The sequence below is a fragment of the Dama dama genome, chromosome 29 (genome assembly GCF_033118175.1).
Source record: "Dama dama isolate Ldn47 chromosome 29, ASM3311817v1, whole genome shotgun sequence".
In the NCBI taxonomy this organism is placed as follows: Eukaryota; Metazoa; Chordata; class Mammalia; order Artiodactyla; family Cervidae; genus Dama; species Dama dama.
Window position 1 is genome coordinate 20318911 of NC_083709.1, and position 26346 is coordinate 20345256.

At 37.1% G+C, this 26346-nt stretch overlaps 1 protein-coding gene and 1 pseudogene across 1 annotated transcript; one reads left to right on the forward strand and one right to left on the reverse strand.

Annotated features, from left to right (window-relative positions):
* The first annotated feature begins 577 nt into the window (after positions 1 to 577).
* Positions 578 to 23676, forward strand: PBK (PDZ binding kinase). The gene is made up of 8 exons (XM_061132232.1): positions 578 to 747; positions 2311 to 2388; positions 4470 to 4563; positions 8958 to 9100; positions 11900 to 12069; positions 13953 to 14082; positions 21952 to 22128; positions 22695 to 23676. Exons 2-8 carry the CDS (start codon positions 2331 to 2333, stop codon positions 22892 to 22894), a joined length of 972 nt encoding a protein of 323 aa, XP_060988215.1. The 5' UTR covers positions 578 to 747; positions 2311 to 2330; the 3' UTR covers positions 22895 to 23676.
* On the reverse strand, positions 17664 to 18796 carry LOC133048844 (glycine cleavage system H protein, mitochondrial-like; annotated as a pseudogene).
* Positions 23677 to 26346: the final 2670 nt, after the last annotated feature.

Genomic DNA, 26346 nt, shown 5'->3' on the forward strand with positions numbered 1-26346 from the left:
TAAAGAATCCGCCTGCAATGCGGGAGACCTGGGCTGGGAAGATCCCCTGGATAAGGGAAAGGCTACCCACTCTAGTATTCTGGCCTGGAGAATTCCATGGACTGTATGGGGTCGTAAAGAGTCGGACACGACTGAGAGACTTGCACTTTCACTTGAACTGAACGTAGTGATTACAAGAGGAAGCAAAATTTCTGAGTATGTTGCTACTCAAGACAAGTGCATTTTTAGTTATAGTATTTCAAGGCCAAATTTGTAAAAATGACAAAACAACCATCACACATTCTGGGCACGGCGTTCGCTAATTGGGAAAGGATTTCAGCCTAAATACAGGCATATATTTTCTTTTTAAGTGAAGTTGTCCCTCTGAAAGGCTGACAGTGGCTGTAAAAGTCAGTTCGTCCTTTGCTGCGCTTCGCTACCTTTTATTTGGCTTCAAAGTATCCCTATTGGGTAGTAGGGTGGGATCAAGGAACAGAGTGAAAGGACTGAAAAAGAACAGGAACGGCGAATCCGGCTTGGTGTGTCCTTTGCGCCGCCCCGTAGTTCGCGATCGACGTAGGGGCGGTGCGTGCGCGATTTTGAAAGCCCGGCGGGTTCCCTTTGGAACAACGGTAGCCGAGTCCGTGTGTTGGCTGGTCGGACCCCACCCCCTCATCCCTGGCGGCCGCGGAGTGTTGGGGGCCGCTCGGGACCAGTTTTCAAGACAGCCTTTCCCTGGACGTCTCGTCGTCCCACCTCGTAGCTCTGGTAAGGAGAGAGCTTTTAGGGGTCCTGCCGCGAGTGGGCCTGGCCGGGGGTCCCGCGCCTTCGAGCCGCGGCCTCTTTGCTTTTTTGACAACTTGGGGCCTTAAAGGAAGGTGGAAGACGTTGGGAATATGGCGTTAAACTGGGAATTATCTTAAGAAGCATCTTGGAGACCCGAGTGCGCATCAGACTTACGGGGTAGGGTGGGGATTCGAAGAAAGAAATCGCTCTTTTCTCAAATCAGAGCTTGACACTCTGTACTTTTTACGGAAGCGCCTTAGGAGCCCGCCAGGCTCCTCTGTCCGTGGGATTCTTCAGGCGAGAATACTGGAGTTGGTTGCTGTTTTCTCCTCCAGGGGATTCTCCCGACCCAGGGATCGAACCTCCTGTATTGGCAGGCAGATTCTTTACCACTAATGCCACATGGAAAGCCCAGGTGCTCTTTATTAAGGGATATTAAATGGCTCAATGCAGCATTTAAGCAAAATGTTCTCTCTTCCTCCTAGTTTTTTATAGACAGTCCAGACGAGCTTACAGACAGGAACAGTTTGCTTTACAGTAAATCTAATACAACACCAAACCTTTTTTCAAAAGAAAAGTAAGTTTTTTTTAATAAAAAAGAATTTTTTAAGAAATATCTTACGAAAGAAAAAAAAAAAAAGCCTGGATTAACTTGCTTGTGTATGTACATTGTATTTTCATAGATAATTTTAAATGACTAGTTTATTGAGATGTAATTAACATATCATGAAATTCATTCTTTTGAAAGTGTACAATTAAGTGGTTTTTGGAATGGAGTTGAATATGTTAAACCACTACCTAAGTTTAGAACATTTTCATCACCCCAAAAAAGAAGGCATACACCCAGTAGCAGTCACTCCACATTCTCTCTTCCCTTCAGCCTACAGCAACTACTCATTTATTTTGTGCGTGGATTTGCCTCTTTTGGATATTGTGTGGAAAAACAATCATATATGTGGCCTCTTGTGTCTGCTTTCTTTCACTTGGCATAAGGTTTGCAAGATTCTTTCATGTTGTAGTATATATGAGTACTTCATTCCTTTTTATGACTAAATAATATTCCCTATGTAGAATATATACTCCGTTAAATAATATTTTATTGTGTGTAGTGTATGCCATATTTTCTTTATCCATTCATCATCTGATAGCTATTTCTGTTTCCTTTTTTTGACTGTTATGAATAATACTGCTTACAAAGCCAAGCTCTTAAAAACATATAAAAAATCTGTTAATAATTACTCCTGGGAAGTGTGGGAGGGTGCTAGGTCATTTTTTCTTTTTTTAACCAAGTGCATATATTATTTTTTAAATAAAGACCTACAATCATTAATAGCATGACCTTGGGTATGTAATTTTACTTTTACTTTATCTTTCTACCTCTCTGGGTTTCAGTTTTCTCATTGTAAATACAATTGGACTAAACATTTGTTATGGTCTTTTTCAGTTCTCAAATTTTTTGTAAATGAGTGACAGTATTATAGGAATTTTTTCTTCATGAATGAAAGATGTATTCTTTGTAACTGCATGTATTTATTTTTATCATAGGACCTTAAGTGATTATTACAATGGAAGAAACCAATAATTTCAAGACACCAAGCAGATTATCTGAAAAAAGGAAATCTGGTAAGATATAAAACCTTTCTTCATTGTTACTGATATCAGAAATGTCTTCATAGTATTATAGTTTAATCCTTTCATTGTTATCTATCACACAGGAACAGTTTTAGTATAAGCCATCTTTATAATGTTGATCTTAAGAAATAAGACTTCTTTTATAGGTCAAAGTTTGGTCATCTGTGATCTAATTTTATTGACATTCTAGCAGAATTGTAGGTTTTCCCTGGTGAAGAAGCAACTTAACTTGAACCTCAAAGGAACTACTTTATCTTTCCCCCTCTATATATGGGAAGGGTATTTTCCAAGGCAATTCAGTAGACAGAGGGTAATCTGTCACTTCAATTTGACAAGACCTTTGAGCTTCCTATTTTTGTGCTGCAGCCTGGAAAGTATCTCTAAGCAGTAGGTTAGGGCAGTGATAGGACTCATCTCATTAGTTTCTCTCCTTTCAGAGTTTGTAGTCCTGCCCTGCCTATTGTCAAGTATGTGAAAACCATTTTACTTTGTCAGATTTTCTAGTTGTTCATGGCAAAAGGGCAATCCAAGAGCAGTTAATTGTTCATGAGCAAAAGTAGGACTACTCTACCTCATCTCTTAATAACCTTATACTACTTTGTAATATAGATATGCTATAATTATGACTCTAATGATGATTACTTTTAGGCTTTTCTCTTTTTTTTTTGTAGCCACAAAAGCAGACCCCACTATTCACACGCATGCACGCATTCACGCGTGTGTGTGGTGTCTTTGGCTGCATGCTGCAGTGCAGGCATTAGCACACTTTTTGTAAATGGCAGATAGTAAATGGTTTAGGCTTTGTGGGTCATATAGGAACCCTTTTGGCATAGTGTTCTTCCTTTCTTCTTTCTTCCTTGCCTGCCTCCCTCCCTTCCTCCCTTCTTTCCTTGCTTTTTGCCTAAATTAGTCATTACTGGGATTGCTGAAAAATATTAATAAATTTATTTTCTTTGTGGTGCTTTGTATGTGTCTCTGTCTCCTGAAGTCCTGTTTACTGTCTCCAGAAGGCTCAGCTCCTGGAGAAGCTGAAGGTGTGTTTAGAAGGGTATGTTCCAGGAAGAGTTAGAGGTTTAGAGTCCAGACTAATGTTATCAAGTACACTGAATCTGTCTCTGTGTCCCCTGTTCTGGCTCCAGAGGAATAAGACAGTCCCTGGTGAGACTGCTGCCATTCTGTGTGGTGTCTATACCTTGGATTCTCGCATCTCCAGGATCTTGTCCCTAATTGTCTTTGTTCTAAGGCCGCCTCGGGTTCTTTTCTTTTCTGGACATGGAATCTAGTTCTTGTTTTGAAACCAGATTTAAATTCTTGACTCTGTAACCCTGGCTTCTTTAGCAAGTTGCTCTCTGGAATCCATTCCATGATAAGAGTTGTGCATAAATGCCTTGATGAGGGTGTGTAATTGAGAGGAGTGTAGCTGGTTTGACTCTGTCTGTCTTTTCTACTTTGAATCTGCTCTTCAGGGTGAGCTTGGTGTTGGCTTGATTCGAAGTCATCCTCAGGTTCTGATCTTTTCTGGAATCAGTTCTAGCTCTTTGATTCTGAAACCAAATCTGGATTCTAGGCTCTTCAGTGTTATTAAAGGCAAGTCTTCATTTGGTAGCATAATCAGGATAAGGTTTTTGGTTAAAAGTGCTGATGAGGGTTTTCAATTGATCTGTGAATTTGGTATAGCTTCTGTCTATACTTTGTTGCCATGGTGTTGTCTGGAGAGTTGTCTTGGGCCATGTTGGAAGAGAGTCGTGAAGTCTAAGAATTCAACCAAGAGACCTTCTTTATCTATTTTTTAACAACCCTTTTAAAATGTAAAAATCAATTCTTAGCTTATGGGTCATATAAAAACAGGCTGTTTTGCTGACCCCTGTTTAAGTGTTACTGTAGAATAGAGCTCCAAAAGTAGACTTGGTCAAAGGGTATCCATTGAAAGTTAGGACACATAGTGTCAAATTGCTTTGCAAGACTTTGCCAGTTAATTCTCTTAACAATGATTTGTTGAGAATGTTAGGGTGCATCTGTGGAGGTCTTTTCAAATACTAATTTTATCTTTTATTTCTCTTTCTGACATTTAGCATTATGTTTAACTCCATGTATAAATATTCCTGCCTCTCCATTTATGCACAAGCTTGGCTTTGGTACTGGGGTAAATGTCTACCTTATGCAAAGGTGAGTATAAGATTTCACGTTAACGTTTTTACATGGAACCATTGTTTTACTGTACTTAGAGACAAAAAGGAATGTGAAAATTCAAATATTTAGATCTGGGGTATGTTCATATTTTTGCCAGAGCTCTACCTGGTACATCTTTCTCCTAGCTTCCTCTTAATGGATTATTAAAGGAGAGGTAATTTGTCAATTTTCCTTGGCTTGTGTAGGAGGGGGAAATGAAAGAGGAAAGGGATTCCTGTGTGATAATAACACAGGATTCTCAATAAGAAAACTTCAAAGAGGATACCAGTGTTGGGAGATACCAGTGACTATTAATCCCTTCTATCTGGAGAGTTGCCTTCTCAGGATATTCTCTTCTAAAGAAGTAAATATTTTTATTTTATTTATGTCATCATTGTTAAGTGAGAAGGGCAAATACCTGATTCTAAAGTAGGAAAATTGTATTATTAAAAGAAAAATGGAATACTAGAATAGATGCTAATAGCCAATAATATTACATATGACAACAAACACATTTTTACAGAGTTGTTTCTTTTATTCATTACTCTGTACCTAGTTTCATGTTTATGAAATGGCAAACAGTTATGTACTGTTTAGTGCTCCCTAGGAATTAGCCTGATTAGTCCAGGGCAGCATATCATTAGCTTCTCTAGGTTTATGTTGTTTCCAAATAGAAATACTTACTTGAATAAAAAGTTGGTGAATTGAGACTAGTATAGTGGTTTTATATAAGTGGGTCTTCTTGAAGTGTCTTTGCAGCTTAAACACCCCCTTTTGTGTGTTTATCTGCTGTTAGTTTTGTGAACTTCCATTTTTTAATGTCTAAAACTCTTGTTTTAAGTTATTTTGAAAGAAAACCTTATCACAGTTTCGTGGCTAGTCTCATTTTTTTTCCTTAAAAAAGTTTTTTTTTTTAGAATGTGGAGTGTGTTGTTAACAAAGTTACACTGTATGTGACTTAATTAGAAAACTTCATTGGCAGTAGCAGTTCCTGCCTGACCCTCCCAGTCCTCCATGTGGCTCTGTTAGCTTGGGATTTTCCTTTATAGTAGCCTAGAGATTTCCTTGACATCTCTGGTGAATTGGATCCTCTGTTTTTCTTATTTCGTCTCTTAGTATTTCTTGGTTTACATCTCATCTGGTTGAAGACATTTGTTAGTGCCCCATGAAAAGATGCACAGAAGATACATTTTTGAGAATTTACTTTTCTAAAAATGTTTTCACTTTATACTTGTACTTGAGTGGCCTTTTTTGTTTTTCTAGGTCAGAAATCTCATTCAGAAGTATATTTTCCCTAGGATTTTGAGAACATTGTTCAATTGCTGCTGTTGAGAATTCTGAAGCCTCTCTGACTGCTGAGTCTTGATGTTTCTGTTCTATGTTATCTCTTCCTCCTGCTCTCTTGGAACCTTATATGGTCTTCTGTTTGTCACCACTGTTCTGAATTTCACAGTGACATGCATGGGTATGGGCCTCTTGGAACCTGAAAATTGCTATTGAATTTTTGAGAGGTTATTTTTTAAAATTACTTTGTTGATCATTTTCACCCCTATTTTTCTGTTCTCTGTCTTGGAACTCCTATTGTTTGGATGTGGGATTTACTGGCCCAATCCGAAAGGTTGTTTCTGAATCACGCAAAGACACCGGGGTTCTTGGCCTCCGGAGGAGAAGAATTCAATCTGGGGCCAGAGACAAGGCTGGATCGCTCAGAGCTTTTGTGTGATAAAGTTTTATTAAAGTATAAAGGAGATAGAGAAAGCTTCTGACATAGACGTCAGAAGGGGGTAGAAAGAGTACCCACTTGCTAGCCTTAGCACTGGAATTATATACTCTCCAATTAGTTATTACAGTGAATCAAAGGAATGTCTAGAGGTTGTAAAGACCTCACCAGACCTACTCCCATGATTTAACAGAATTAGCCAGAAGGTTTTTTCCAGAGACTGTCCTCAAGCAGGATACATTATTATTATATAATCCTAAGGAATGTAGAGGGGAAAAAAGTTTGTCCTTTCTTCCTCCTTGAGAATTCCAGACCCCTCTCTCCATGGGGACCCCTAGACTTCTTATCAACCTGCCTAGGAATTGACTCTCTCAAATCTTTGATCTACCTTTATTTTATTTTTGGTCTGTTTTTCTATTTTCTCTTTTTGTTCTATTAATATTTTCTCAGAAATTTTCCCAACTTCATTTTCTGATACTTCTATTTCGCTTTTCATTTTTGTCTATCTTGTTTTTAATTATTTTGTTTTAAATTATTATCTTGTTTTTAATTATTATCTTAAAAAGTTTTCCTTTTTAAGATGGCATCCCTTATCTTGTGGGGATGCTAGACATGTATATCCTGAACCGGATGTTGATAACACAGGTACGTTCATGTGTGAAAACTCACTGAGCACTTCAGGCGCGTTTGGTCGTGAATTACTCTGTTCCTACATAGACCGCAGGTTCTCACCTGTGTCAGTCTACCTCAGGCTAAATACCTTCTGCTTTTTCCCTTTCAAAGTCAAGTCTTTAGTCTTCAAACTGAAGTTTTTATTTCAGTGGTACCTGAGAGGGATCAAATTTATATGTGTATGTTCATTTTAATTCAGAGTATATATTATTTGCTGTTAAATTTGCACTGCTGGATTAAACCCAACATAGCTGTGATGTATTATTATTTTTTAATAAACTGATAGAATCATTCTGCTATTGTTTAGAATTTTTACATCTCTAAGTGAAATTGGCTTGTGATTTTTCTTTTTCTGTTGTCCCTGTTTGATTTTTGTTTTTTTAATTAAAGTTATGCTAGACTCATAGTCCCTTTTCATTCTATTCCCTGGAGTGGTTTGTATGAAATGGAGTGTTTCTTTATAGTTTAGTAAACTCAACTCTAAAATTATCTATGTTTTGTATTTCTTGTGGGAAGATTTTTAAACTCTTGATTATGTTTCTTCTTTCATCAGTTTTCTTAACTTTTTAAAAGAATTTGTCCATTTTACCTTTTTATTGGCTTAAAAGTTTTAGTATTCACTTGAATATTTTTTAAATCTCTGCTGAATATGTCCCCATTTTTGTTGGCAGTACTGTTTGTGTCTCTTTTTGTTTTTTTCCTTGTGCAATCTCAACAGAAATTTGCCTGTTGTATTAGTATTTTCCATGAACCATCTTTTAACTTGGCAACATTTTATTCAGATTATGTAAATAATATCCTTTTCATTCTGTAACCTACAGGGTTAGGATAGGATATAGGTAGGTTAAGATATACGGAAAAGCTGAAGATGGACTTGCTTACTGAATTATAAATAATCAAGAGCTATGGGGTACCCCTTGAAACTTGAAAAATAAATCTTTATATTAAAAGAACATGGAAGAGGTTATTCCCAAATGCTATTGTTAACTAAAACTGGAGGTTTAAGAATAGTTTAAGTATACTTACACATGATAGATGTATATGAATTGAGAAATCTAATGATCCTTTGAATACATGTTTTCTGATGTTAAAAAAAAAGTCCTGCAGTCACAGAGCTGTGCTCATGAGGTAGTACAGAGCTAAACAGATTCTTGGTTCCATCTCGTTTTATGTTCTTATGGTTGAACTTTCAATCTTTACCTTTTGAGGCTCTTTGACTTTTGTGCCCAAATGTTGCCTACACTGTGTTCTTTGTAATTGGCCATACTCATAAATGACTACCTTATGGGGTGAACAGACCTTTCCCTGACTTCATTTTACCTGTTTGTTTGTTTATTTAGACCTCAAAAAATTTATACCTTACATGTTCTTAAACAGCTGCATCTTCCTAGAAAATAGACAGTTTACATTTTTTCCCTATTCATACGTTTATTATTTTCTCCCTAAACACATGTATATGGTGAGAAGTATATCAGATGAATTGGTTTGTCTGTTAGAGCCACAATATTTGTTTGTAAAAAACAGTCTGTTATTTGCATGATTACACGGGAGCCAAATGTATTTTGTACATGTCTTCTTTAAATTGTTTCTTAGACATTAATGTTTATTACTTTAACATTCTATAATTTATATCTGGTACATATAGTTAAATGCTTTTTAAGTAGTTGGTAGTTTGACATGATTGAATGAAAAAATTAGAAAATACTATAGAAATTTTGAAGTTTAAAATCTATAACATTTCATCTTTTTCCTTCTAGTTTTCTCTTTTTAACCCTTCCCTTCCAATATCAGACTTCTCTTGTAATCAGTAGATTTATCAGTTGTATGTATACAGTTAAAAAGGATGTATAACAGAAATGTTGATAGTCTAAAAATTTTAAAATAAAAAAAAAAACCTAAAATACTCAAGTCTTTTTCAAAATGTGAAAGTTCTTATTAGTCATTTGAACTGTATTATGTATTAATCTTTCTGTACATTTTTGGTTACTTATTTTTTAAGATCTCCAAGAGGTTTGTCTCATTCTCCTTGGGCTGTGAAAAAGATTAATCCTAGATGTAATGATGATTATCAGAGTATGTATCAAAAGAGACTAACTGATGAAGCTAAGATTTTGAAAAGCCTCAACCACCCAAACATTATAGGTAAGTTCACATTTACTTAATAACAGTTATCTGGTATAGTATCTTGTTTATCCAGAAATGGTTTACATATTTTAACTGCTTACACTAATAAAAAATGAAGGGTGTGATGAAGTTTGGCAAGAATCAAATTAATGTAAACATTCTGAAATAAAAATTAGTGGGACTTCCCTGGTAATCTAGTGATTAGTACTCTGTGTTTCAGCTGCTGGGGGGTGTCGGTTTGATTCCTGGTCAGGGACCTAAGATCCTATAAGCTGTGTGGCTTGGCCAGAAAAAAAAAAAAAAAGTATATTTTTAGATGCAGCAAATTTGGAAAACTCAGCAGTGGCCACAGGACTGGAAAAGGTCAGTTTTCATTCCAATCCCAAAGAAAGGCAATGCCAAAGAATGCTCAAACTACCACACAATTGCACTCATCTCACATGCTAGCAAAGTGATGCTCAAAATTCTCCAGGCTTCAACAGTACGTGAACCATGAACTTACAGAAATTCAAGCTGGATTTAGAAAAGGAGGAGGAACCAGAGATCAAATTGCCAACATCCGTTGGATCATTGAAAAAGGAAGAGAGTTCCAGAAAAACATCTATTTCTGCTTTATTGACTACGCCAGAGCCTTTGACTATGTGGATCACAACAAACTGGAAAATTCTTGGAGATGGGAATACCAGACCACCTGACCTGCCTCCTGAGAAACCTGTATGCAGGTCAGGAAACAACAGTTAGAACTGGACATGAAACAACAGACTGGTTCCAAATTGGGAAAGGAGTATGTCAACGCTGTATATTGTTACCCTGCTTATTTAATTTATATGCAGAGTCAGTCAGTCAGTTCAGTCGCTCAGTCGTGTCTGACTCTTTGCGACCCCATGAATCACAGCACGCCAGGCCTCCCTGTCCATCACAAACTCCTGGAGTTTACTCAAACTCATGTCCATCGAGTCGGTGATGCCATTCAACCATCTCATCCTCTGTCATCCCCTTCTCCTCCTGCCCCCAATCCCTCCCAGCATCAGGGTCTTTTCCAATGAGTCAACTCTTCTCATGAGGTGGCCAAAGTACTGGGAGTTTCAGCTTCAGCATCATTCCTTCCAATGAACACGCAGGACTGATCTCCTTTAGGATGGACTGGTTGGATCTCCTTGCAGTCCAAGGGACTCTTAAGAGTCTTCTCCAACACCACAGTTCAAAAGCATCAATTTTTTGGCACTCAGCTTTCTTCACAGTCCAACTCTCACATCCATACATGACCACTGGACAAACCATAGCCTTGACTAGATGGACCTTTGTTGGCAAAGTAATGTCTCTGCTTTTTAATATGCTGTCTAGGTTGCAAGCGTCTTTTAATTTCATGGCTGCAGTCACCATCTGCAGTGATTTTGGAGCCCCAAAAAATAAAGTCTGACACTGCTTCCACTGTTTCCTCATCTATTTCCCATGAAGTGATGGGACTGGATGCCATGATCTTAGTTTTCTGAATGTTGAGCTTTAAGCCAACTTTTTCACTCTCCTCTTTCACTTTCATCAAGAGGCTTTTCAGTTCCTCTTCACTTTCTGCCATAAGGGTGGTGTCATCTGCATATCTGAGGTTATTGATATTTCTCCCAGCAATCTTGATTCCAGCTTGTGCTTCTTCCAGCCCAGCGTTTCTCATGATGTACTCTGCATATAAGTTAAATAAGCAGGGTGACAATATATAGTCTTGACATACTCCTTTCCCAATTTGGAACCAGTCTGTTGGTCCATGTCCAGTTCTAACTGTTGCTTCCTGACCTGCATATAGGTTTCTCAAGAGGTGGGTCAGGTGGTCTGGTATTCCCATCTCTTTCAGAATTTTCCACAGTTTATTGTGATCCACACAGTCAAAGGCTTTGGCATAGTCAATGAAGCAGAAGTAGATGTTTTTCTGGAATTCTCTTCCTTTTTCAATGATCCAGTGGATGTTGGCAATTTGAATATACCCCTGATGCTGGGAAAGATTGAAGGCAGGAGGAGAAGGGGACAACGGAGAATGAGATGGTTGGATGGCATCACTGACTCAATGAACATGAGTTTGAGTAAACTCCGGGAGTTGGTGATGGACAGGGAGGCCTGGAGTGCTGCAGTCCATGGGGTCGCAAAGACTTGAACATGACTGAGTGACTGAACTGAAGTATATATTTAAAACTTCATGGAATAGATATAGTCATTATGGTATTGGTACCATGGAGAATTCAGGAATGTAAAATCTTCATTTATGTAATTTCCTTTTTTCATTTTTAATATAAGTAAGGCTGGTGAAACCATTATATTTAGGAAGACTTGCTGCTGCTGCTGCTAAGTCGCTTTAGTCATGTCCATCTCTGTGCGGCCCCATAGACGGCAGCCCACCAGGCTCCCCCATCCCTGGGATTCTCCAGGCAAGAACACTGGAGTGGGTCGCCATTTCCTTCTCCAATGCATGAAAGTGAAAAGTGAAAGGGAAGTCGCTCAGTCGTGTCCGACTCTTCGCGACCCCATGGACTGCAGCCTACGAGGCTCCTCCGTCCATGGGATTTTCAAGGCAAGAGTACTGGAGTAGGGTGCCATTGCCTTCTCTGAGGAAGGCATAGAGTATTAAAAAATATTTCAATTTGTGATACTGTTGGCAAACACTGAAGGCATTTAAAATTAGATCTACTAAACAAGTTTTGTAAGCACTAGCTGTTTCATTTTGTATTTGACAGTGTTGATCCAGATCTGTTTTCAGTCACATTACTGTAAAAGAATTAAATACTTTTGTTGTTCCGTACTCCAGTAAGAAAATGACGTGTTTTCTTTGAGGTTACCGTGCTTTCACTAAAGCTAGTGATGGCAGTCTGTGTCTTGCTATGGAATATGGAGGTGAAAAGTCTCTGAATGACTTAATAGAAGAACGAAATAAAGATAGCCGAGATCCTTTTCCAGCAGCCATAATTTTAAAAGTTGCTTTGAACATGGCAAGAGGGTTAAAGGTAACTATGCTATTATGTTTTGAATGAGTTTTGTGGAACCTAAAAAAATGAAATTATTTACAATGTTGTGTTTAATTTTTGCTGTACAGCAAAGTGACTCAGTTATATCTCCTTTTTCATATTCTTTTCCATTGTAGTTTATCACAGGATATTAAATTTAATTTCCTGTTCTTTACAGCAGGACATTGTTGTATGTCCATCCTATATATGGTAGTTTGCATTTGCTAATCCCAAACTCCCAATTTTTCCCTCTCTCACCCAGCCTCCCCCTTGTCAACCACAGCCCTGTTCTCTATATTTGTGAGTCTGTTTCTGCTTTGTAAATAAGTTCATTTGTGTGTTTTATATTCCACATATAAGTGATATCATATAGTATATGTCTTTCTGACTTAGTATGACTAAGTCCATCCATATTGCTAGAAATGACATTGTTTCATTCTTTTTAATGGCTTAGTAATACTCCATTGTGTATGTGTATGTATACCACATTTTCTTTATCTATTCATCTATGATGGACAGATACTAATATACCTAGTTACAAGGTGAAAATTTTTTTTTCCAAGAGAGCGAGTTGCCTTAAATCTTTATAGAATCTTTCATACTGAAGAGTATACTGTTTTGATCAACAAAGTATTGTTAGAGGCCTTCACACTTTCACATGGCCTGAAATAACCCATGTCAGGAAGTTTTGCTTATAGAGATTACATGTTAGATTTAGTTAATTGGACTGTTGTTTAGTCATTATTCCTGGGGGTATATTCTAACCCTCTGCTGCTGTAAACAAGCCTTTCAAAGACTGCTTTGTGGGATTTTATTAGACATTGTTTATATACATCTATAGGTCAAGTGAAAAAACCCTTTCAGGGTTATACAAATAAATTATTGTATCTTTGAGTTAGACATACTGTTAGAAATAAAAATTCTGTATCTTGAATAACTTAAGTAATCATGGCTCCAGAAAATTGTTGGGTGACTCAAAAAACAGATTATGTAATGTAGTGATGTCAAGAGTTGCATGTTGAGTTCAAATAAAGTTGATTCATGAAATGTGGAAATGGGAAAAGGCAGTATTTCTAAATATATATGTGTATTTTTAAATATATATTTTAATATGCTGTAGAAAAACCTATTTTAAATAGGTCGGATAAGCTAATAATTTTAATCATTTAAAAATTATTTTAAATGTGTGTGTATAATTTAATAAATTACATTATAAATATATTTGAGCATATTCAATTTAGGTTAACAGCATTTAAGTAAGCACAGTAAGTGTTCCAAGTTCAATACCAAGAATTGTTTCTGCATCTTTTGCAGGCCCAAGTCATGGAGTGTAGATGCCTAAATGATGATGAATGAAAAAATAACTGTTTTGTAGGATGTTTTTGATTATGGATGAATATTATCACTTGTCATTTCTAAGAAAGGGTTAAAGTATAGCCTTAGATTACATTACTGCTTCCTCTTCTCCTTGTGAAGTATGTGTAGCATTATCTCAATAATTTGTTTGCAGAAACTGTCATTGTGAAGGTTACAAAATTATTTCTAAAATAATTGTACATTTTGTAAAATTGTAGGACATTTTGAAATCTGCAGTATCAGTCTTTGATGTATAAGTATGTGAGGTTGGCTTGAAAATTAAAAGTTGGCTTATCTGTAAATAGACATCAGTTTCCAAAGAATCTTTCAGATTTCTGGTGAGTATGGTAGACTAAGAGATGGCATGGGATGGTCCCTTCTCTAGCATCAAATAGTTTGAAATGATAGACAGATGGAAGTCTGTATGTTAGGCAGGGAGTTCAGGTTGTTGTTTTTGTTTGAAAGTTATACACTTTTTTATTAGTTTGTATTTTTGCTCAGATGTTTTAAATTTTTCACTATTTTAGTATCTGCACCAAGATAAGAAACTGCTCCATGGAGATATAAAGTCTTCAAATGTTGTTATTAAAGGTGATTTTGAAACAATTAAAATCTGTGATGTAGGAGTCTCTCTTCCATTGGATGAAAATATGACTGGTAAGCAGAATTCTATTTTAAACTGGTTTCTGTACAGTTTTTAAGTTTTTATTAATTACATATTTAAAAATAATAACTTCACATTCTTCAAAAATCAAAAACTATTAATAAAAAGTGTGTAATAAAAAATATCTCTTCTGTCTCTGTTCTACTCAGCCTCCAGCCCCTTCCCTTGCCACATATACAATATAAATTATTGGTTTCTCATTAGTATATATTTTAATTGAAGAAACATGGAGAAGTGTTTCTAACCTGGATTGGGATTTTAAGTGGTAAAAGATCTGGGAATAGAAAATAAAATTTTTATGTTTTATAAAGAAATTCATTTAGCATCAGCATAATGACAAGATTTGGGAAACTGCTAGAAAAAACTGGAATGGGAGTAGAGGAGGATTACTAACTAAGGCCAGTCTTCTGCGTTTTGCCCCTTAGCCCACCCCACCTCATTCTTCTCTTTATTGTGAATACTAACCATTCTCTTCTTAGGGAATTTAAGGTATGTTCTTTCTTTCTTTCTTTCTTTTTTTAATACATTCTTTTTCTAAAATATTCTTTTCCATTATGGCTTATCATAGGATATTGAATACAGTTTTCTGCAGTACAGTAGGACCTTGTTGTTTATCCATTCTATATATAAAAGTTTACATTTGCTAACCCCTATGTCCCACTCCATCCATTCCCCAGCCCCCTCTCCCTTGGCAACCACTGGTGTGTCTTCTGTACCAATGATTCTGTTTCATCGGCAGGTACATTTGTCTCATATTTTAGATTCCACATATAAGTGATATCATATGGTATTTGTCTTTTTCTCTTACCTCACTTAGTGTGATAATCTCTAGTTGCGCCCATGTTGCTACAGATGGCGTTATTTCATTCTGTTTTATGACTGAGTAGTATTCCATTGCATATATGTACCATGTCTTCTTACCCATTCGTCTGTCAGTGGCCATTTCGGTTGTTTCCACATCATGGCTATTGAGAACGGTGCTGCTGTGAGCCTAGTGGTGCATGTGTCTCTTGAATTCTATTTTGGTCTGGGTACATGCCCAGGAGTGGGATTACTGCGTCATATTTTTAGTTTTCCTGAGAAACCCCCATATTGTTTTCCACAGTGACTGTACCAATTTACATTGCCACCAATAGTGTAGAGGGTTCCCTTTTTTTCACATCCTCTCTGGCATTTGTTATTTGTAGGCTTTTTAATAATGGCCACTCTGACCCGTGTGAAGGTGGTACCTCGTTGTAGCTTTGATTTTCATTTCTCTTAATAGTGATGTTGATCATCTTTCCACATGCCTGTTGGCCATGTGTATTTTTTATTTGGAGAAATGTTGGTCTGTTTAGATCTTCTGCCCGTTTTTCTATTGGGTTTGTTTTTGTTATTGTTGAGTCATATGAGCTGTGTGTGTGTTTTGGAAATTAATCCCTTGTGAATTGCATTGTTTGCAAATATTTTCTTCCATTCTGTGAATTGCATTCTGTTTGCAAATAAGTCTTTTCATTTTGCTTATGATTTTTGCTGTGCAAAAGCTTATAAGTTTGATTAGTCCCCATTTGTTTATTTTTGTTTTCATTTTTATCACCTTGGGAGACTGACCTAAGAAAACATTGGTATGATTTATGTCAGAGAACATTTTGCCTATGATCTCTTCTAAAGAGTTTATGGTGTCTTATGTTAAGTCTTTACGGCATTTTGAGTTTTGTGGATGGTGAGGGGGTATGTTGTAACTTCATAGGGCTGTACAACTTGCCTAGCACCACTTGTTGGAGAAACTGCAGGGAATTTAAGATATGTTCTTGATGAGGAACAGAGCCAAAATCCAGAAGCCTCAAAGAAAACCACTGCTTTCAACATATTGTTTAATAAATAACATTTAAATTTGCCTCTTTATATAAACAGAAGTGGTGTGTGTGTGTGTTAGTCGCTCAGTCATGCCCAACTCTTTGTGACCCCATGGACCATAGCCTGACAGTCTCCTCTGTCCATGGGATTCTCCAGGCAAGAATACTGGAGTGGGTTGCTGTTCCTGTCTCCAAAATATAAGGTATAGGGGAGGCTAATACTGTTTATAACTTACGTACATCTTAATTTCCAGTTAAAGTCTACAAGTTGAATTGAAGGAAAACACCAAGATAAATAAATTGACCTCATAATGATGTCTGTAGTCAATAAAGGTAGAACTGGCATGAACCCTTAGGCCAAATAACTGGTACGAGGTTGTAACTTTAGCAAATAAAGGGAGAAATTGTCAAAAAGAATAAAAATAAGATTTTAGCCTAATTGTCTCAATCATTAATAGATCTAATAGAAAAACTAAGATGTAGAAGATCTAAGTAAATAATAAGTTCATTTTCTATGCATTAGAATATTTATTAAAATTGGCCATATACTGGTTAGGTTACAAAAGAAAACCTCAAGTTACAAAAGTAGGAATAGACTAAAGGTTAACATTCATTATCCTCAGAGCTATAAATACAGAAATTCATGTACAGTTGGAAATAAAAACTCAGTTTTTTCAGGAATTTAAAATATTTGTAAATAGTCCTTAGCTGAGAAGAAGTGAAATTCCAGTTACACACTATTTAGAGAATAATGAGAATGTAAGAGCAAATCAAAACCTATTTGATATGGTCCAAAAGTACTCAAAGGAAAACACTGTCATTATTTAACCTTTATGAAACTGAGTGTTCAGCTGAAATTAGAAAAAAAAAAAAGAAACCCCAGAAGAAAAAAGCAGAAATGAATTAAAAATCTACAAATTTTGCAATATCCCAATATAATTATGTTATTATAGAACATGTCAAAGAGAATATAGAGATTATCCTTGAGGATACATGTTCAAACACAGCCAGGAAAATTCTGTGAAAGTGTTGAGTAGGAATTTTCTTGATGAAATGTTAAGTATTATGAAACTGTAGTAAGTGACACTAATGCCAAACTAGACAGAAAATTTCAACATAAGAGTCAAAAGATAGTTCCCAAATATATGAGATTTGTTATATGATAAAGGTGACATTTTTGTATTAGTGGGAAAAGAGGTAGTTAAGTTAGTAAATGATGGTATCTGTTTATTTTATTTTATTTTTTTTTAAGAAGTTGAATATTTTATTATTAAATTGTTTGTTCTCCTGCAAGGCTGTTGCTTCACTGTATAAAAATAGCACCAGCAAACACAGTATATTGCAAAATTAAGACAGTAATATTCTTCACTGGACACTATACAACTAACAAACTTTTCTCCACTGGCAGTTATTTCTAGTGGGAAGATCATTTTGACCCAAATCCAAGGATAGCTGTAAGCAAGTTACAATGTCATATAAGGTATAAGATAACCATGTTATCATTGAATTACATAATTTTTATAATTAGTTTTATCAGAGATAATTTCAGGAATTCTGAATATTATAACTGGAGCCTAGCCTAAAAATCACAGGATGCTGTGGAAAAGATACACAGTGTTTATCTGAAGGCATTAGAAAGTTAAGGGGTATTTTCTTCAGGAAACATTGTTACAAGTAGTTTCTTTTGCTAAAAGTTGCTTTTTAAATATCTATCCACCACTAATTTAAGACAACTATGCTAGATTAAGTTGTTTCAAAGTAGTTTATTTAGGGGTTCCATTTTCATTCCTCAATAGATTTTATGTATTTTTCATATGCTTCTTCACTCATTAGTTCATCTAGTTCTGAAGGGTTACTGAATGTCATCTTGATCAGCCAACCATCTTCATAACAAGACTTGTTGACAAGTCCTGGATTTTCTGCTAGGGCTGTATTAATTTCAGTTACTTCTCCTGATAGAGGGGACTAGAGTTCACCAGCAGCTTTCACACTTTCCAAAGCACCAAACTCCTCTTGTTTGTTCAACTTTGTCCCAACTTCAGGCAGACTACAGTACACAACATCTCCCAACGCTTCCTGTGCAAAATTGCTGATTCCCACTGTTCCAACACCGTTTTCTGTTGTTACCCATTCGTGTTTTTCTGTGAATTTCCGCACCGACAGCAGAGCAGGGCCGGTGCGCAGTGCCCGCAAGGCACCCGCCCGCAGTCCCCAGGGCCGCGGCGAGCAGGGCGCGCTGGGTGCCGAGATGGCGAGCAGGCTGCCGACCGCGGCCCGCACGCTCCGCACCGCTTGCAGCGCCACGTTCGCACGGGTGCGGAGGGTCTCCGGTATCTGTTTATTTTAGAGAAAGTTGTTTTCTGTTCTCACACTCTAATCTCTGTAGACTGAAGATTTTTTAAAAAGTAACAGAAAAAAATTGTTGGTAAATATTTCCTTAATGTTGGGCTTAAGAAGGACATGAGAGGCAGAAACCACTTTTTAAAAGAAGTCATGACTACTAAAAAAGTCATTAAAAAATTTCCCCATTCTAGTATGAGCAAGAGTTTAGGTTAACATACTGTCATGCACTGCATAGAAGTCATAATTTATCATTCAGGTTAAGATCAGTTTTGCTATGGTAACATAAACCCTCAAAAACCTCAGTACCTTAAAATAAGCGAGGCTTATTTTTCAAGCTGCATGTCCACTAGGCCTGTGTTCCATGTCATTCTCACATGAGGACCTAACACGCTAGGGTGTCTGTTGTATGGAATACTGCAGTCACTGTACCCATCACTGTGCCCATCGCTGTGTCCATCGCTGTGTCCATCACTGTGCCCATCACTGTGTCCATCACTGTGTCCACCTCTGTGTCCACCACTGTGTCCATCACTGTGGAAGGTAAAAAACTCTAGAACTGCACTGTCCACTGCAGTTTTTTTTGGTTGTTGTTTAGTCACTCAGTCGTGTCCGACTCTTTGTGACCCTGTGGACTGTAGCCTGCCAGGCTACTCTGTCCATGGGACTTTCCAGGTGAGAATACTGGAGTGGGTTGCCATTTCCTTCTCCAGGGGATCTTCCTGAACCAGGAATTGAACCCACATCTCCTGCATTGCAGGCTGAGTCTTTACTACTGAGGTACCAGGAAGCCTGTCTACTACAGTAGCCACTAGCTATGTATGGCTATTTAAATTAATTAATAAATTAAAAATTCTTTAAATTCATTTTCTCAGCCACTTTAGCCACATTTCAAGTGCTCAGTAGCTATATGTGGTTAGTGACTACCATACAGGACAATACAGATAAAGAACATTTTTATCATCACCAAAGTTCTGTTTACAGTGCCACCCTAGAAAGTCTTGCCCTGACAATGAAATGCCCCAGTTCAGAAATGACATAAGTCACTTCTTTGACAAGTCACTGCCCTGAACTAGTCAAATGGCTTCACCCAGAACATGACAGGCCAGAAAGTGTGGTCCTCCTATGTGTCTAGAAGGTAGTCCTTCTGTGTACGTAGATAGTGGGGAATAGCAATAGGAATTACCACAGTGTGTAGCCTTTTCAGAGGGCAGTTTAGATATATGTATTTTCTCTGAAAAACAACACTTAAAAATGTTTATGCCCTTCAGTCCTGTAATTCCATTCCCAAGAACACAGTCTAAAAAAAAATTGGGCAGTATGGGTATTTTTTACATTAATCTGTTATATTAATTTCTGCAAAAGTCAGAAGCTAGGACTAGGCTTACAGAAGATTTGTAACAGAAGAATCAAAACCCATGCACCCTTGAAAACAAAGCATACTAAAAACAGCAAGAATCCTAGTAAACATGCTAACACCTTAGATTTTCATTGCCAGGCAGCATCAGTCCTGTACGGCTGTGGACCCTGTGTTTGTGCTTCCTTGAAGGTAACTGTGATGGCATTTACTGTCAATAAATAAAAAGCTAAATTAAAAATTCGCCTGTCACTTAAATATGGAGTCTTCCCCAGTGACTCAGTGGTAAAGAATCCGCCTGCCAATGCAGGAGACACAGGAGACACGAGTTCAATCCCTGGGTTTGGAAGATCCCCTGACGAAGGAAATGGCAACCCATTCCAGTATTCTTGCCTGTAGATTGGTGGGCTACAGTCCATGGGGTCACAAAGAGTTGACAGGACTGAGCAACTGAGCATACACTTAGGAAATCTAAAAAATAAACAAGTGAATATCACAAAAAAGAAATAGATGTGGAGAACAAACTGGTGATTACTAGTGGGGAGAGGGAAGTAACAAGAAAAGGATAGGGAATTAAGAGACACACACTACTATGTATGAAATAAATAAGCTACAAGGATACATTGCTATTGTTGTTCAGTCGCTAAGTCATGTCTGACTCTGCTACCCCGTGGACCGCAGCACACCAGGCTTCTCTGTCCTTCACTGTCTCCTGGAGTTTGCTCAAATTCATGTCCATTGAGTCGGTGGTGCTATTTATCCATCTCATCCCCTGCTGCCCCCTTGTCCTTTTGCCTTCAGTCTTTTCCTGATGAAAAGTCCATATGTTAATGATGGTAATTTCTGGGTTGATTATTTACCAAATATTTTTAATAGTATGTATAGTCGGGTACTGTGCTAGGCACTATATAGAGGAAAAAAGGACACAGTCCTTCCCCTTTAAGGATTCCTAATCTAGATGGAAGGTACCTCAGCAGCCACCTTGTTATCAGATGACTGTTGCAGGTATGGCAGTGCTTAAGTTCAGGTAACGCTTATTTTACTTAATAATGTTGCCAAAGTGTATAGTGATGCTGGTGATTCAGATGTGCCAAAGAAAAGCCATAAAGTGCTTCCTTTAGGTGAAAAGGTGAAAGCTCTAGACTTAATAAGGAAAGAAAAAAAAAAAAATTGGATGCTGAGTTTGCTGAGATCTGCTGCAACTTGTATCTGTGAAATTTTGAAGTAGGAAAAATATTCATACTAGTTTTGCTATTACACCTCAAACCTTAAAAGTTATGGCCACTGTGTGTTCTAAGTGCATGGTTAAGAAGAAGGCACACATTTGCACAGTAAGATAATTTTGATAGTGAATACATTCTCATAACTTTTATGAGAGTATATTGTAATTGTTCTATCTTATTATTTTTGTTGTTACTCTTACAGTGCCTAATTTATAAATTAAACTTTATTAAAGATGTGCATGTATAGGGAAAAAATACTATATATATATATATATATATATGGTTTGGTACTGTCCTTAGTTTCAGGCATCCTCTGGGGATCCAGAAATGTATCCCCCAGGGATAGAGGAGGGGGGCGCTACACCAAAAAGCATAAAATAATTGAATAAGTCGAACCAAAAGTCCAACCTTTTTATTGAACACCATAAGACTTCACTAAGAGCATTAAGACGTTAAGTGAGAGATCATGATTATGGACTAATACTGTTAAGATGTTAATTCTTCCCAGATTGATCTAGTGATTCAGTCTAATCCCAGTTTCAGCTAGAAAGCTGGCCGTCTCATGACAATTGAGAAGTTGCCCCTGACATTTAAATGGAAACACGAGTGGACCTGTGTCATTCCTGGGCAGAGAAGCTTTAAAAGCCTCTGTGTAATTCCACCCGTTCCCTCTTTCCTGATCTAGCAATTCTAGATGCAGGGAAGTGGTCGTCTCTCAGCTGAGACAGCACAGTTTGAAAAAAGAAGAAACGGACAGAGAGTAGGTGATGTGCTCAGGGTCACAGAGCTTGCACAGGTCTTAGAACCCGGGTGAGGCAGTCTGGCTCAAGTCTGTGCTCCAGACATCCACAATCTATGTTTGTGCCCCATTCTAAGAGAATTGTTTCTCTACACCCTTCCTACTGACTAGCTTTTTGAATATTTAACAATCTGATAGAGAAAACCTCTTTTTACAAGGTTGAATGTATTTTCATGTTTACTGGCTATATTTATTAACCTTTAAACTACCTGTTAGATAACTTGCCCACTTTTCTTTGGGTTGTTTGCCTTTCTTAGTGGTTTCTGGTACTTGCCCTTTTGATCAGTTTGCCTGTATCTTGTTTTCAGTGACTGACCCCGAGGCCTGTTACATCGGCACTGAGCCTTGGAAACCTAAGGAAGCTCTGGAGGAGGATGGTATTATTACTGACAAGGCAGACATATTTGCCTTTGGTCTCACTCTGTGGGAAATGATGACTTTATCTATTCCACACATTAATCTTCCAGATGATGATGATGATGAAGGTATAACTACATGTTTTTAACATAAATCCCAATCTCTCAGTTTGAACTAAGGAATAATTTATAGATTGGGGCTTCCCTGGTAGCTCAGATGGTAAAAAATCCGCCTGCAGTGTGGGAGACCTGGGTTCTTCCCCTCCAGGGAAGATCCTCTGGAGAAGGGAATGGCTACCCATTCCAGTATTCTTACCTGGAGAATTCCATGAACAGAGGAGCCTGGTGGGCTAGTTCTTGGGGTTGCAGGGTCAGACACTGGTTTAACCTCATACAAATGAGATGTATATTGAGATCAGGGAGATAAATTGAGAAAATCCAGAGGAGCAAGAAGTTACCTTAAAAACCCCTCTTGCCCGAGACAATGATTAGAAAGCTACCCTAGTAAGGGGGTTGGGGTTGCTAACCTTTAATTCCCTGACAATAATTAATCTACACCATGGCAGGACAGTTGAAGAGACTGTGTAAAATGAAAAGCATATTGGATGATGAATTATTTCAGGACAGTGAGCTTGAGTTGTTAAACTTTTCCATGATTTAAAGTGATTTTAATTGTTTAACTCCTTCATGAGCAGATAAAACTTTTGATGAAAGTGACTTTGATGATGATGCATACTATGCAGCTTTGGGAACTAGACCACCTATTAACATGGAGGAACTGGATGAAACGTACCAGAAAGTAATTGAGCTCTTCTCCGTATGCACTAATGAAAATCCTAAAGACCGTCCTTCTGCCGCGCGCATTGTTGAGGCTTTAGAAGTGGATGTCCTGTGATCACCTCATACCCATGACTGCTGGAGCCTCAAGTATGGCTCATGTATATAGCTGTTCTGTTTACCACGATACATTTATGTAGTTATTATGACGATCCATAATTATTAGATGGAAGTGGCCTATTTTAGGACCATAGATAGCACCTTATTAACATTTGAACAACTGTTTGTTGTAAAGGTAGTTCAAGTATGCTTATGTTAATAAGCATTTAAAATTGTAGAGGGTTTTCTATAAAGTTTAAGAAACTACTAAAAAATTTGAACTTGTTTATATAGTTTTAAAATAGTGCTGTAAAACTGATGTCTAACATTAATTTGGGCTGAGTGACTTTTATTGATGATCTTTCTCAGATGTTCTCTATTTTAATGGATCTACTGAAATTAGCACTTTGTATATTACAAAATAAGTCTACATTTGCTTACCTCTTAAAACCTTTTGCTGGCCTTTCTTGGTTGATGTGCTTACTAAATAGGATCACTGAGACCAGAGACCTGGGATATGGCTCATAAGAGGAGTTCCCTGGGTATATCCAAACATTTTTGGTTAAGGCTTGTCTTGTTCCAGAGCTTTGGTTTTTGCTTTAATTTGTTGAATGCATTTTCTGTACTGGTATCTTTAATATTTTTATTTACTGATCTATATCTTAAGCATATCACAGTCTTGGTGTAAATAAAACTCTAATAGGACAATATAGAATAAAGGACATGTCAGTTACCCAAAGGTGTGTTATCCTATTTTGTACTCCATTGTATTCAGTGTTGTCATTAAACTTATTGAGTGAATGTTAGTAGGTTTTTTCCTCTTTCTTGGCCTTATGTTAATCTGTAAAATGAGAGTGATTTGAATCCTTATTTTCTACCTGTGAGCCACATCTCCCTGGGATTTTTCAAGTACTGAATTGTGCTTCTCAATCTACTGATAGGTCTAGGGTAAAAATTAGTCATGTGGGGGATCTTAGATTAAGAGCCACTGCACTCTGGGCTTTAAACAATTCTGGAATTCAACAGAAGGTTCCTTTTAGTATGAATTGTATCAAGCAATACTATACACATCCTTAATGGTTTATCTTCTGTTAAAACATCATTAAAGTGTCAAGAAAGTGAATGGAAAACTATATATATAAAGCATGCTGCTGAAGTTGTGCTTATGTTATAGTCTCAAATGCTACATGAAAAAAGGCTGAAAAATTGGTGAGCTAAGAATCTAGGAAAAACCAAGACTCCTTTCCAATAGCAAATAAATGAGCAGAAATTTTAAAACAAAACCTATCATAGAAAATAGAAAATAAACATAATAGGGTCAACAATGCCAAAAGTTGGGTCTTCCAAAATCTGAAAGATTGATAAGCCCCTATCAGATCTCATCTAGAGAGCAGAAAAGACATGTCAAGACAGAAACATCACTGCAGATCCTATACATACCCAATCTCATTCATAAACATGTGAAAAATCCCAAACAAACCCAAACTGATAATATAAAAAAGAAAAACTTCATCAAGACCAAGTTGGATCTATTTCAGGAAGGCTAGGTTGGTTTAACATTTAAACAACCATATTAATATAGGAAAAATCAAAGGATGGAATACAAGTTTTGATAAAGTTCAGTATCTCTTCAAGAAGTTTAAAGGAGTCTTAGAAACTTGGGGATAGAAAGGAACTTCCTTAATATAAGAAAAGGTGTCCATATCTAAAAATCTGTGGTAAACATCATTTTACAGTAGCTATGGATTGGAAGTGAACATTCCACTGAAAGTCATATGTTGACACCTAATCCCCAATGTGTTTGTATCTGGAAGTGGGGCCTTTGGAAGGTGACTGCAAGAGGGTGAAGCCCTCACAAATGGGATTAGTGCCCCTATAAAAGAGATGTGAAATAAAATTCGTATTATGGCAAAACAAAAACTTCAACAAAAACAATGTTCTCTGGAGAGGGTATGGACAAATGGGAGCCCTCCTACAATAGGTGGGAATGTAAACTGGTGCAGTCATTATGGAGAACAGTATGGAGGTTCTTAAAAAAAAAAGATTTACCACCCGATCCAGAAATCTCACGCCTAGGCATATATCCAGAGAGGACAAAAACTACTTAAAGACAAGCACCCTAGTGGTCACTGCAGCACTATTTACAATAGTGAAGACATGGAAGCGACATAAATGTCCATCAACAAATGAATGGATAAAGTATATATAGATATCATTTTATGGTATATATTCATATATATGAATATTAGTCATAAAAAATTGAAATAATGCCATTGGCAGCAACATGGGTGGACCTACAGATTATCATACTATGTCAAAGAAGGAAAAAATATATCACTTATATGTGGAATCCTAAAAATGAAACCAGTGAACTTATTTAAAAAACAGAAACAGATTTACACAGAATACAGATTTATATTTACCAACGGGGAAAGGAAAGGGGATAAATAAATAGAGTAAAAGATATATACTCCTATATATAAAATAGATAACCAACAGGGAACTATATTCAATGTCTTGTAGTCTGTAATGCAAAAGAATCTGAAAAAAATATACAACTGAATCACTTTGCTATATACCCAAAACACTGTAAAAAAAAGTATGTGAAAGTTGCTCAGTCATGTTTGACTTTGTGACCCCATGAGCTATACAGTCCATGGAATTCTCCAGACCAGAATACTGGAGTGGGTAGCCTTTCCCTTCTCCAGGGATCTTCCCAACCCAGGTCTCTCACATTGCAGCCGGATTCTTTACCAGCTGAACCACAAGGGAAGCCCCTCCAGTGGATCTTCTCGACCCAAGAATTGCACCAGGGTCTCCTGCATTGCAGGTGGATTCATTACCAACTGAGCTATCAGGGAAGCCCAAAATTAAGTATACTTTGGCAAAATAAAATGGGAAAAAAGGTTTAATAAAAAGTAATGACACTATCAATGTGTAGATTATTTTAGAATTTTCATATACTTTTGTGTGACAAATTAAATAAAAATTTATTTTGGAAACAAATTTCTAATCAAAATTACTATTAAATAAAGTCGCCAGATTAGAAGGGGGAGCTCTCGTGCATGCCCTATGAAGACAGCAGAGCCCCAAAAGCAGCGGACTTTCTTACCTAGCAACAGCTCGGCCAATGAGAGACAGTCACAACTCACCCAATGCTAAGTGCAGGACTGTTTACTATTGCCCTCCCAACTTCCTCTTTCTCTCCTTAAGAGTTCTCTCCATGTTTTTGCTGAGGACTTGAACATGGTCAATATGGCTGCAGACCCTGAACTGTAATTCTTTGCTGATCTTGAATAAACCCATTTTCGCTAGAAAGATAAGTGGCAGTCTATTTGTTTTAGGTCAATAGCTGCTCCAAGTATCTGTGCAGGTTGTTGTGTAGATATAGTTTTCAATGACTGTTTTTTTACAACCACAAACTAATATAAAAATCAGTACATTCAACTGAATAAGAGAATAGAAAAATAA

Coding starts and splice junctions, on each gene's coding strand:
- PBK (XM_061132232.1), top strand. CDS start 2,331: ATGGAAGAAACCAATAATTTCAAGACACCAAGCAGATTATCTGAAAAA. Junction 4,564..8,957: donor AATGTCTACCTTATGCAAAG/GTGAGTATAAGA, acceptor TTATTTTTTAAG/ATCTCCAAGAGGTTTGTCTC. Junction 22,129..22,694: donor AGATGATGATGATGATGAAG/GTATAACTACAT, acceptor CTTCATGAGCAG/ATAAAACTTTTGATGAAAGT.